The sequence below is a fragment of the Lemur catta genome, chromosome 12, assembly GCF_020740605.2.
Source record: "Lemur catta isolate mLemCat1 chromosome 12, mLemCat1.pri, whole genome shotgun sequence".
Lineage (NCBI taxonomy): Eukaryota > Metazoa > Chordata > Mammalia > Primates > Lemuridae > Lemur > Lemur catta.
In genome coordinates, this window is record NC_059139.1 from 4,549,378 (window position 1) to 4,562,681 (window position 13,304).

Below are 13,304 nucleotides of genomic sequence, written 5' to 3' on the forward strand. Positions count from 1 at the left end.
GGGAACTGGAAAGTGGCAGTGTCCCTCCCCGCTGCCCTTTGAGGTAGTGAGAGGCGGTCAGGAGCCCTGGCTGTCCTTAGAGCCAGGTGGGAGGCGGGGAGGGCAGAGAGCGGACCCCCACCCACCCCGCGCTCTGAGTTAGTGTAGAGGGCGTTGGAGTCCCTCCCACCACCCGCGACACCCAGGCTGTGCTGGGGAAAGGGCCGGGGAGGGCGGACGATCCCGTGGCTGAGCGTGGGAGGGCGGAGGGGGAGGACCCCCGGGTCCGGGCGCGGCGGGGGCCTCCAGCCCACCGCCCCTCCATCCGTCGGCGCCCCACTGGCCTCAGCTCCCCGGCCGGCCGTCGGGGGGCGGCGGCGGGGGGAGGCGGGCGCCGCCCCTGCGCGGAGCCGGGCTGCGCGGCGCGGGGTGGGGGAGGCGGGCCGAGGGGCCCCTGTCGAGCCCGCCCCCTCCCGCGCGGTGGCGGCGGCGGCGCCCGGAGCTGCCCCCGAGGCCGCCGCCCGGCCCCCGCCCGCGCGTCAGAGCGCCCAGCACCGGGCGCCGAGCTCCGCCCGCGCCGGAGGCCCCTGCGCGCAGCTCCGTGCGCCGGCAGCCGGGCCGGCCGAGGCGGCGCGGGCGTGGGACGCGGGAGGCGGCGGCGAGCGGCGCTGGCCCGGCCGGGCGCGCACCGCGGGCGCCCCGCGAGCCGCCCCGATGTGGCAGGAGGCGATGCGGCGCCGCCGCTACCTGCGGGACCGCGCCGAGGCTGTGGCGGCGGCGGCGGGCGGCGGAGACGGGCTGCCTCGGTCCCGGGACTGGCTGTACGAGTCCTACTACTGCATGAGCCAGCAGCACCCGCTCATCGTCTTCCTGCTGCTCATCGTCATGGGTTCCTGCCTCGCCCTGCTTGCCCTCTTCTTCGCCTTCGGGCTGGTGAGTGGCTTCCCCGCGGGCCTGCCCCGCGCGTTCCCCGGCCCCGAGGGGGACCCGGCTCGCCCAGCCGTGTCCCGCCCGGGCTGTCCTCGGCCCGCCGCGCCCTGCCCTTGCTGCCGGCTCGGGGCCGGCCTGGCTCGGGCAAGGGCTGTGGGCAAGAGAAAAGTTTCCTTGGAAGGCTCTGCCCAAAATAAAGTTGCCAAGGTGTTCGCCAGGTGGACGGGCAGGGCGTGTGTTTTTCACATCTGTGCGCACCCGCTGGCAAACTCCTCCGCGCCTGCCGGCGGGCGCCGCTGCCCGCAGCATCGCTCAGATCGGTCTCGCCGATCAACCCGGGCTGCCGCGGCGAGTCCGCTGCCTCCGGTCCCTTTCCTCTGGCGGAGCCCTGAGCCGGCGTTCTGCTTTGGGCTGGGCATTATTTCACTCTGTAAAAAGCCTGCCTTGGGAAAGTGGTTAGTGGCAAGGAAAATGGAAAAAAAAAAAAAAAGTCCATCTTTGCCTTTAAATCTGTATGTATTTAGCCCCATAGAAAGTGATGGGGTGTTGACCTGTTGTGACTCCTTCATCCTCTATTCTACAAATCAGCAGCATTTTGGATGGACCCTTGCTTTCCTGTTTCTAGATAAGTAGTTAATATGTTTACAGTTTGGGGCAGGTTATTAAAGTGCATTTCATCACTAGGAGCATCGTGTAGCTCAACAGCTGATGTCAATTTTGCCAGTTTTTATGTTTCAAGCAGAGATCCTTGACTTGCTTTCTTGAACAGTGAGAGGAAATCTGTAGATGGCGGTAACTTCCTGTTACTGATCTCCCCAAGTGTGTGGTTCAAACTTTTGTGCCCGGTATGATATGCGTGTGCAGATTTTGTGCAAGGCGTCAATTGTCCATTATCCAGTGAGATTTTTTTGGTCAGTGGTTGATGTGGGAATGTCTCCACTGAATGATATTTTTTGAGCTTCGACTATAAACATGAGCCTATATTTATTTGTGTCCACCAGCAAAGAAGTGGATTTTGCTTATGTTTCACCAAGTGCATAAAATAGCTGTCCTTGGTATTTGGCAGTTTGTTTCGGATATCCTGAGCCAGATGGTGCTCAAATGTGATGCATGGGAAGAATTGTTACCATCATGTTTTTTTAAAAATAAAATTTCCCTTTCCCCCCACACTACTCAATGGGTGCTATCTTCTGATTGAGTTCAATGAGGTAAGAATAGAAAATAGAACGTAGGAGGCCATGAAGTCACAGATCACAAACTGGTTCTCGTACTATAAAACGTGGAGCGGAGAGCACCTTTTGATCCTTGTAGACTAGATGTGCATGCAGGGCAGCCCTGACCCCGGTGTGTAACTGGCCTTGGATGCTCCCTGGGATGGCATTTTTATCACTCTTTACTACTTTTGGGACTGAAAGGACTTAGAGAGGGACTTCTGCTCAGTCTTATTGGCAAGCCGGGTCTCTAAAGACATCTCCTTTTTGTTCCTTTACTTGTAGGGAAGAAAAAATATCAAGGTTTTCCTTTGGAAATCTGTTCTGCCAGGGCATTTCTGCTTGTGATTCTCTTGAATCTGTAATTCAAACCTGTTCTGGCTTGTTCTTTTCTAAATGGAAGGAGGAGCAGGTGATGTCCTATTTATAGCACCATTAATATATTTAAAGACAAATGTGAAGTTCATGCCACCCTACACAACCCACTTTGTTTTCCATGATAGAGAACACTAATTTCTTAAATCTCATTGATAGAGATGTTCTTGAATGGGTCACTCAGAGATTTAGCATAGTTGGGCTTAAAGTATTCTTCTTTGAATTGCCTTGGTTCTCTTTGTATTAGCGTTCCTTTACGCAATTCTTTAATGTTTCAAATTGCTTGGTGCAAATGTTAAAGTAGTATTCTTTTTCAAACTTTATCCAGGCATTGTTTCCTTGATAAATCGATCATTTCCACTTTTCCCTTGAATTTGGCTAAATTATTTTAAGCACTTAGCAGGTATTTCCCATGGCATGACCGTCACTCACAGCGAGGCCCAAAGACAGTGAAATGGGTCCTGTTCTTGGCTGCACCTGGGCCATCACGGTCTCACATCCACCATGTAAATCCTTCAAAGATAAGAGCTGTGCAGAAATGTTCCAGAATCAGAGAGGGTAACTCAGTCTGGTAGAAAGGTGACCTCCAGGTGGAGACTGCACTGCCAGGCCAAGTCAGAAGGAGAGAGGCCTCCAAGAAATGGGCACTGTCTTCCTAAACTGGACCTGGATTGGCACTGGGATGATTTTGGGCTCACATCAGCTCATTTCTATTTTGATTTTAGTAACAGCATAACCAGAATTTCTGCTTTCCAAAAAATGTTTCCCATCTAGATAGTCAAAGACATTTAGGGTAAGAACATCTCAAGATGGAATATTGCTTGGAGCTGTGCTCTTGTGGGTGGGATGAGTTCCTTTCTCAGACCTAGCAGAGCTTTGTTTCTAAGAGGTCTCTACCTTGGGAGATGGAATGGTTGCCTTGGGGCTCTGCCCAAGTTTCCACCTTGGAGCACTTTACTCGAATAGCTGGGCTCTCATGTAATTCAGGAGCTAAGCAGATCTATTTTTGCTGCCTAAAATCTTGGACAGATTCCTTCTTTCCCCTGGATCTGCCTGATTTTGATTTCCATTAGACTTTCATCAGTTCTTGTCACAGAAAAAGTCTGGCAATTTTCTTAACGCACATCCCTAGTCTCCTAGAACATTTGGACTACAAAATCATCTCAGCATAATCCAAATACATAGAGATGTTTTGCTGTGTGTAATATGTACTTGCCTTTGTATGAGGCAATTTTAAATATATAATAAAAAGAAAAAAATTAAGCTTTGTTTTAATTTTATATTTCCCTAGTTGACATTGTTCACAAAATTATTTCATTTAATTTCAATCTGTGGTCAGTCCATGATTTTGTGTTGTTGACCATGAAGTTAAAGTGATTCTTAAAGTGTTTTTTAAACTGTAAAAATACATACTAAATTGAAACTTCACAGTCTTGCTTAATTGATAGTTTTCTACATAAAAACTACTAAGTGGGTTTCATCCCATATTTGTTCATGATTATCTGAAGACATGATACAAAGTAAATAGAACATGTGATAATATTTCCTGGATTTTAATATTCTGTTTAGTAATATGAAAAATATTTTCTGTTGTTTATAATGGAAAGTTTTAATGAAAAACCTGATTTTTTTCAACATCAGTTTATTGAGTGCTTCCCAAGTGCCAGGCATGGTGACAATGCTGGGGTGACAAACCAAATAAACTTGACCCCTGCCATCAGGAGACTTAGAACTAGTGGGACCAAGCTTTAGGTTATGTCATTTTGTTTTGTAGAACTGGTTCTCCTTACTGAACGCATTAAAACTCCTTTTCAGAATTTAATGCTCTCATTTATTATGTCCAAAATCAGCCAGCTTGTCTCAAAATTTGCCTGTCATTGTTAAGAAAGGTTGACATATTTTTTTTAGTTTGTCAAAATACCAGCTGGCTTCAGCCAGATTTGTTTTGGTTAAAATTTATGATTAGGAATAGTCAATATTTCAATTTGAGTGAAAAAATTTTATTACCATAAATTTTAAATAGTGGAATGCTGCGATGAAATGGATTTTTTAGGATGATACTGAAATAAAAGTATGCACATTTATTAAATCTAAGCAGGTAATATGTATGACTAAAAAGATGACCCCCTTGCTTTATGGTGATATGATGAACTAGATTTTTACAACAGTAACCATAAGTACATTTTATTACAAATCAATTTTCCAGCATCAGGTATTTTTTCTAAGGGCAGATATATCAGTGTGTTTCTTTTATCTATACATTAAGAAAGAATCTTATTTTTCCAACACAAATAAGCAGACCCAATCATTTGTAGAAGGAAATTGACTTTATTCTTGCAGACAATCTTTCAACGCCCCCAGTAGGTGAAAGAATCATCCTCTTCCTTAGAAGTTGAAGGCTAGGAAGGCAGGTAAATACGTGCAACATCTCTGGGGAACAGGAAATTCTGTGCATACTTACTATAGTCCTATAATTCTAGGGGATGGAGGGGAATAGAGCATATTTTTAGGTATTGGAGTAAAAGTAGCTAAAGATATATCTTTTTGTGCATTTCTATACATGCAGGAAAATCTTACTCTGCAGGTGTTTGTAATTTGCAACCAGTAATTCACTAAGTCGTTTTAGTTATAATTTACCTGTGGTATAACAAAGGCCAAGGAAAAGCTGTAATTTTCTGCAGGAAAGATGGTTGCAATTTAGAGGAGCAGCAAGAAAGTATTTGGAAGCATCCTTTGATTATTAAAATTCGTAATTAAATGTATACACTACACAGCACTTTGCTTTCCCATTTAGAAAAGGCTGTAAAGAGTATCCGTTAAGAGTATCTATCTGTGTTGGAATTTTGGTTTTACCCCTTTCTACTTAAGACCTTGGGAAAATTGTTTAACCTGTCTTTGTCCCAATTTCCTTGTTTGTAAAAAGGCCTGGTATCTGCCATGTAAGCTGATGGTCTGAATTAATACATGTAAAACCCTTAGACAATGCCTGGCATAGAATAAGCCCCCAGAAAATGTTAGCCATTGTTAGGTCCTCCTAGTTGCATTTTCATTGTTACTATGAAAGAACCCCATAGTCACATTGCATTAGAAGTGGAAATACACCCTGTCTACAGATGAGGAAACAAAGAGCTGGAGAAGTGAACTCATTCTTCAAGGTCACACAGCTGCAATGCTGGGGCCAGGTCATAGGGCACTTGACTTTTCCTGGGTGACTTCGCTGGAGAACATTGCAAGTCTAGAGTTCCTAGTTCTGGTCTTGGCACAATGGCAATTTTCTTGTTGAAATTTCCTACCGATATGAACATCCTCAGTTTTCATTCTGTGTAACAGAGTTACCTTCCGATGTTTTTCTCTTTCAGTATTAAAGGAATGTGGGTAGAGATACTTCTTCACAATTAATTCATTGAGTTGGTGGCATCATTCATTTTCATTATGGTAAATATCCCCATTATCTTCCTCATCAAGCAGACCTTCCACCTGTGGCTTTGCTTTTGTTATCTGAGAAGTCCTGGCATAAGCACTGAGGCACTTCAGAGCCATTCCTATTTAGCTGTGATTCTTATGATAATTTAAAATCAAATATTCTACTGAAAATATAACAACACTGTTAGCGCAATATTACTCTGTTAAAGGTATACTAATGATTGCACTAATCCCTTTGATATGTTTGATCAGTAATTATTCCTGATAGAAGAGTCCAAGCTGGATGTTTGGGCATACTCCACTGGCAGACCTGGTCCCTTCTTGAGACAATGCGTTGAGCTTGGCTCATTTTTTCCTTCACTGACTGTTCACTGAGCACCTCCGGGGGCAAACACTGTGATTGGCACTGCCCTGGGTAGCTGTCCACCCTGAAGTGGCTGTAATCCCTTAAACTATTATTTACCTCTCTGGGGTAATCTGTCATTCTGGACCACATGGGCTGAGGGTATCCACCTCTGACCCTCTCCAGCTCTTGGGTCTTCCCCTGAGTAACTCCCCTTATCCCAAAGCATCCTCCACATCTCTGTGCCCTGTATCCAAATTTAACCTCTCTTTGTTGAACTTAAGCAGTTCAGCCTTTGCTGAACATTTTCACCTGTATTGATTTCTGCCTCTGATGCTTGCAAAGCGCATGAAATAGAAAAAATAATTTAACTTATACATTACTGTTGTCTGAAGTTCAGAGTAGTTTTGAGGGTTTGTTTTGTCTCCGCATTGTTAGTTCTTTTGGGAAGAATGTTAGCATTCCCTGTATTTAATTTAACACAGTTCTAATGATATTGCAGGTGCTTAATTAACATATGCATAATTCACCCTTACCATGTAGCTACATTTCCCTTACCAGCTGCATTTTCATTGTCCAGCCTGCTGGTAAAAGCACAAACTTTGTGGTTAGACCTGGATCTAGGCCTCAGTTTTGCCACTTAGTGTGTGTTCCTGACAAGTTAATTTATCCATCCTTCAGTTACTTCTTCTGCGAAATAAAATGAGTAACAGAACCAGGCTCATAGAACTCTGTTGGGAATTACGTAACATAGATCATCTGAGCATTTAGCACAATGGGCACGCATTATACCCCAAACAAACAAAAGTATCTGTTCTTATTCTGTTTTTACCGTAGAGGGTTCTCCTTGCCAAGGTCTCTTGTAGACGTATTTCAGGCTGAAAGCCAAGGGAGTACTAGGATTTTTAAATCTGAGTATGAATGCAGGAGATGCATTTCTATCTCTGTGATAAATACTGTTTACATAACTCTGAGTTATTAAAATCAAAGCATAGACAGGGAGAAGCATAGATGATTTCATTAAAAGTTGCATTTTGACATAAGTTTAACATTTTTCGGCACTAAAACTCTTGCCAAGGTGACACTCATATTGACCTTTATACTTTTTAGTTTTGTTATAATAGCTTTGGAGAGTTTTATATAAAATTACCAAGAGTAATGAGATGATATTTACCGTGTGGTTCCCTGGTATCAAAGGAGGAAATAAGATACTTGGCAGTTCTGGTTTGCACCCACCAGGTGCATCTGGGAGGAAAGAAATGGATTATTGAGTCAGCTTATGTGCTTGTTGGTCCATTTGACTAAATTAAACCTATGCTAATTCTTCAATGCCCTTTTTATATAAGGATACAATAAAAATCATAAGGAAGGAAATGAGAAGAGGTTTGGAAGAAGACTTCATTTGCCCGACTGTTTCAGGCAGTATTATGAATAATTCTTTTTGTTCCCTCTTATTGCTTCTGCTTACACATCTGTCTGCAGGAGCCAGCATCAGGTGAGAGAGCGGCGGACACAGTAACAAGGGCTTTAACCCAAAAACCATCGTGAGCAGCTTTGCCAACTAGTTTCCTAACTCTTCCCAGAGTTCTGGAACGACTGTGCCGAGAGGGAATGAACATGCAGACCTGGTTATGGCTTGCAGAGATGCAGGAGGCAAATTGTATCTCAGAGTCGAACCACGTCTCTTTTGAGAAACCTGGTGCTTGAAATGAAAATTTTCAATTATTAGGACAATTAAAATATATTGAGTGAATAATGTATTGCATTGGAAATGTACAGACATAAAGTACAATAGTTTCTTTTTAGAATATTAAAATTCTGAAGATTTCTCAAGATGGTTATTATTTTCTGGGAGAAATCTGTGAATGAATCAAGTGTCTATGTCATCTCCCCATAGAAACTTTCTGGTGGAGAACATGGCACATCAGCACCTTGGTAACAGCAGCCCTGACTAAAAGGTCTTGGAATTAGGAATTCTATCTATTTACATCAATGTCCTTTATTATCCCTGAGACAGTCTTGAAATGTCACAGCTAGGACAACTAGAACTCAAAGGTGCTGGTTTTTATTCCCACGTGCTCACTCTCATGACTGAATTACTGTGTGTGAATGTGTGTGTGTGTGTGTGTGTGTGTGTTTTAGTGTCCTCTGTTATATTTTAAAAGCTATGTAGAGAAAAAAGGGCAAAATAATTAAGATTTCAAGCTACCAGTGATCTGTGTATGTTATAAAGGAAACAAAATTTTAGGCTAGTCCATTACTAGAACCAATACAAGCAATGGATGTTAGAAATTCAAGGAAGAGATCAGAAGACTGTAAGTCAAACAAGTGATGAAGAAATGTTAACATAGCTCAGACATACGGTGAACTTCATGTCTACCCCTCTCCTAGCACTGACTTCAGTGAATTTGAACACACAGCATCCGTGTTCTTTGGAATTGGACTATAAGTGGACAAAAATGAGATTAATTACTTAATTCATTTGATTAATCTTTGATTCTCAATCACAATCCTCATTGATCTGTATCTGGCTGATTATTTATATTAAAACATATACCCACAAATACACTCTGAACTAGAATATCTCTAATAACACATTTCTGTCTATATGCCCCACACATCTCATTCCTCTGTCTACCCTCCAATATAAACTTCATATTGAAATTGGTTTTTATTATTCTCTTGGTTTGCTTTTGTTCATTTTATCATACACACACAAATGACATATATGTGTGGTGTGAGGTAGAAATTAAAATCCATTTACATATTATTTTCCTTATGGAGAATCAGTTGTCACTGATCCATTTCAGTTACTCTTATTTCACATCTGTCATATATCAAAATTCCACATCTGAGTGGTGGATTATGGGCTGTTCTGCTCCATTGGTTAAGTTCTTGTTTTGTTTTGTTTTTATTTCTGCAATACTGTATACACACACACACACACACACACACACACACAGAGTATGTCAGTAATTAGTAAAGCTTCACAGTGAATATTTATATTGTGCAGGGCAAGTAACATCTTATTCAAGTGTTTAAAAGTACCTTAATTATTCCTGACCTTTTGTTCCTCCATGTAAACTTTACAATTAATTTATGTCAATCTCATATGAAAGCCCTGTTGGGATTTTTTTTTTAGTGTCATATTGAATCTATTGATCCACTGCTGAGAATTGGTGTTTTATGATATTAAATTTTTCTGTGCCTAACATGGGCCGTGTCTCTGTTCATTTGTGTGCTTCAGTGAAGTTTTATGGTTTTCTTTATGCTGTTCTTGCTCCTCAATCTAACAATGTATTTTGTAGGTTGTTGCTTACTGTAAATGGCATTTTTCAAATTATGATTTCTATAATTTTGTTCCTAGTATAAAGTAAGAGAATTGAATTTTGGATGTTGATCTTATGCTCAGGCAACTTGTTGTTATATCCTATGCATTACCACTCACTGGACTGCAGATTCTTTCCAGTATCCCACATAGACAGTCATATCATTGGCAAATAATGAGAGTTTTATTTCTTCTTTTCCACTACCAAAGCCTTTGATTTATTTTTCTTGTTTTATTATGCTGGCTAGGAACTTTAATATGATTTTGATAGCATTGGTGACTATGGGTACCATTGCCTTTTTCCTAACTTTAAAGGCAATTCATTTATATTTATCCATTTAGGATGATATTGGTTATAGATTTTTGCAGATCTCTTTTGAGATTCCTTTTTATTCTAATTTATAAAAAAGTTCAAATGTGATTGGGTATTGAATTTCACCAAATGGAGATGATCATGGGCTTTTTTGAGTGGTTTTTAAATCTGTCAATGTAGTGAATATTTTCTACCATATGTAACAAACCCACAACCAACATCATACTGAATGGGGAAAAATTGAAAGCATTCCTGCTTAGAAGTGGAACCAGACAAGGTTGCCCTCTATTACCGCTTCTATTCAACATAGTGCTGGAAGTCCTAGCTAGATCAATCAGACAAGAGAAGGAAATCAAGGGCATCCAAATGGGAGCAGAAGAGGTCAAGCTATCTCTCTTTGCTGATGATATGGTCTTATATCTAGAAAACCCCAGAAAATCTGCCAAGAGACTACTGGAATTGATAAACAAATTCAGCAAAGTCTTAGGTTACAAAGTCAAGTCAAGTGTCAGCCTGATTTAGGATTCTTTTTAATGCAATTGTATTATTATTTATAGTGACATCATTTTTACATGTTGTCATTGTTGGAACTGATTTTGGTCATTCAGAAAAGTAGTGTTAAGAAGGAAGAAGAGGAGATAAAAAGAAAGGGAGAGAGGCAGAAAGGGTGTGGAAATATCCTGAAAGAGTCGGGCAAGACAGAAGGAGAAGGTAACAACAGGTAGAGGTGTAAGAGAGAATGTGTGTTCATAGGAAAATCAATGTAGACAAAAATCAGTAGCATTTATGTACGCCAACAGTAGTCAAACTGAGAACCAAATGAAATATCCAATACCCTTCACAATAGCAACAAAGAAAATAAAATACCTAGGAATATGTTTAACTAAGGAGGTAAAAGACCTCTACAGGGAGAACTATGAAACACTGAGGAAGGAAATAGCAGAGGACATAAACAGGTGGAAAACAATACCATGCTCATGGGTCAGAGGAATCAACATTTTTAAAATGTCCATACTACCCAAAGTGATCTACAGATTCAGTGCAATCCCTATTAAAATACCAACATCATTTTTCACAGATCTAGAAAAAATAATTCTACACTTCATATGGAACCAGAGAAGACCCCGTATGACCAAAGCAACCTTAAGCAAAAAGAACAAATAGGAAGGCAACAATTTACCAGACTTCAAGCTATCCTACAAGGCTATAGTAACTAAAACAGCATGGTACTGGCACAAGAACAGAGACATATACCATAGATGTGGAATTCTATATTTTTCAGTTAGCCCAGGCTTCCTGAGTATCATGTTCAAATCTTCTACGTCTTTTTTATTTGTTTGTTTTTATTTTTGTTTTGTTTGCTGGGCCTATCAATATAGCAAGATAGAGGAGTTGAAATCACCTATTTTTGGTAGATTTGTTTATTTTTCCCCCTCTGTGTAAAGTTTTGCTTTATACACTTTGAGACTATTTTATTAGGTTTACAGATGTTTAAAATTATTATAATCGCCTATTTATTCCTTTCATACCTCATGATGAAAAGAAGTATGACTATGTATGTGGATAAGATTACCATTTTTTACACATACATGAAAATATATGTATCTCCATGCATACCCCTGTAGTCAACTGTGTATCATAGCTGCAGTCTGATTTTGTTTTCCCCAATAAGCACAGTCATTTGTGGGGCACCTGTGGTTCCCTGACTGCCCCACAGCCACACAAAGTCTGTGTCCCTGTGCACGTGAAGAAACCGGCTTGGGGCACGCGGGCTCCCACTGTGAGTGCACAGCAGGAAGTGAGAGAAATGGGTTTCTATCTTCAGTCTGTCTGGCTTCAAAGCACTTCACTAAAATACCTTTTTTAAAAAACCATGGGAAAGAAGTCATTTACATTAGACTGTCCTTTACCATCTAAATGAAAAATAGTACTAACAACAACAACAAAAAAGAAAAATGCACACGGAGAAGAATCAAAATACAGATAAGCTGTTGCTGCATGGGAAAGCATTTAAGAAACAAAGGTATTGTCACATAATAAATAAAAGTGATGGGTATTTAATAGGCCTAGCCATTAGAAGCTCCCAAATTACCAGAAAATGCGTTGAAAATGAAAGGATAAATTGTTCGAAGGGAGTAATAGGAACCCATTATCATTACAGTAGATGATACTATGGTAAAAATCTCCTTTTTTAAAAAGATATTTTAGTATATTTCATTTACTGTGCATTATATGGTAATTTTTTTAATTTAAAAAAGGCATTTTAGTACATTTTAGTAATATTAAAAGCATTTTAATACATTTCATTTAGTTTACATTATATGGTAATTTTTTTCATACAGAGGAAGGGTTAGGATACGTAAAAATAGTTAATTTAGATTGATGATGTTTTTAATGATTTAGTTTGCTTATTTTAAGCTACTCTGTCTTATTTTCTGAAGTTTGAAAACTCGACTCAGCCGGAAGAGAACAGCCACGAGGTGTGCCTTTCTGGCTTCATCCGTCTCCCCATCCCCTGGGAACAGCATGGGGAGGGAGGAGAGCCCTGTAATCGCAGATCTGAGGGCATCCTGTTATTTCCTTAGCCTTAAGAAAAACGCATGATGCAAATAGCAAGGCTAAGGAAGAACGTAGTTTATAAGCTTATACATTCTCTAATGAATACTCTTCTGTTTTTTCCTTGGCACTCTTTACAAGATCCTTTTTTGTGGAGAAGCCTATATTAGAACTCCTTCAGTGTTAGAGTTCAAAAGGCTGATGCAGACTAAATTGATGGCTGTTCTCTTTCTTGAAGTGTCCCTGTTCTGAGCGGGCCCAAGTTTTGCAAAGTTTGGGCTCAACAGCCTCGTGAGCAACAGCTGACTGTCTTCAGCCGTTGGCCATCTGGGACTCTGGCTCACCCGCTGGAGCTGGGGCTACTGCTGGAAGCTGACGCTCCTTCTCTGGTGTGCAGAATACCTGGTAGCCACCTAGGATGGCATTATGATATCATGGGTCCCGTCCTCCCTAAAAGTATATTCAAAATTATAGTTTGCAATTGCATTGTCATAATGACATATCCAATGTTTGACCCTAAAAGCTTGTGCTTTTTGTTGTTGTTGTTCTCATTTTAAAAGAAATTAAAACTTTTTTGTGGGCTCCTAAGAGGATCATGGGACCTCAGGCACTGTGCCTACTGTGACTAATGGAGAAGTCACCTGCAGTCCAGAAAAGTCACTTCTCAGTGATCTAAAGAGAGAGAGAGAGAGAATAGAGATTCCAATAAATAAAACCAAAACCAATATCAAGTCTTACCGTATAATAAGTAATACTGTACCCATCAAGATAAGACATTGAGTCTTTGTCTCGTTTACAGGTAGATCTTTTCAAAGAGAAGTGCAGCAAAAGCTCCTACAGGTCATT

At 41.2% G+C, this 13,304-nt stretch overlaps 1 protein-coding gene across 1 annotated transcript in view; it reads left to right on the top strand.

The window, feature by feature from the left end:
* Positions 1–675: 675 nt before the first annotated feature.
* Positions 676–13,304, top strand: part of ADCY2 (adenylate cyclase 2) — a 365,223-nt gene continuing 352,594 nt past the window's right edge. Inside the window, exon 1 of the mRNA XM_045565786.1 lies at positions 676–912. Within this exon, the coding sequence (XP_045421742.1) occupies positions 694–912 (219 nt within the window). The 5' untranslated portion in view covers positions 676–693. The remainder of the gene's footprint in view (positions 913–13,304) is intronic.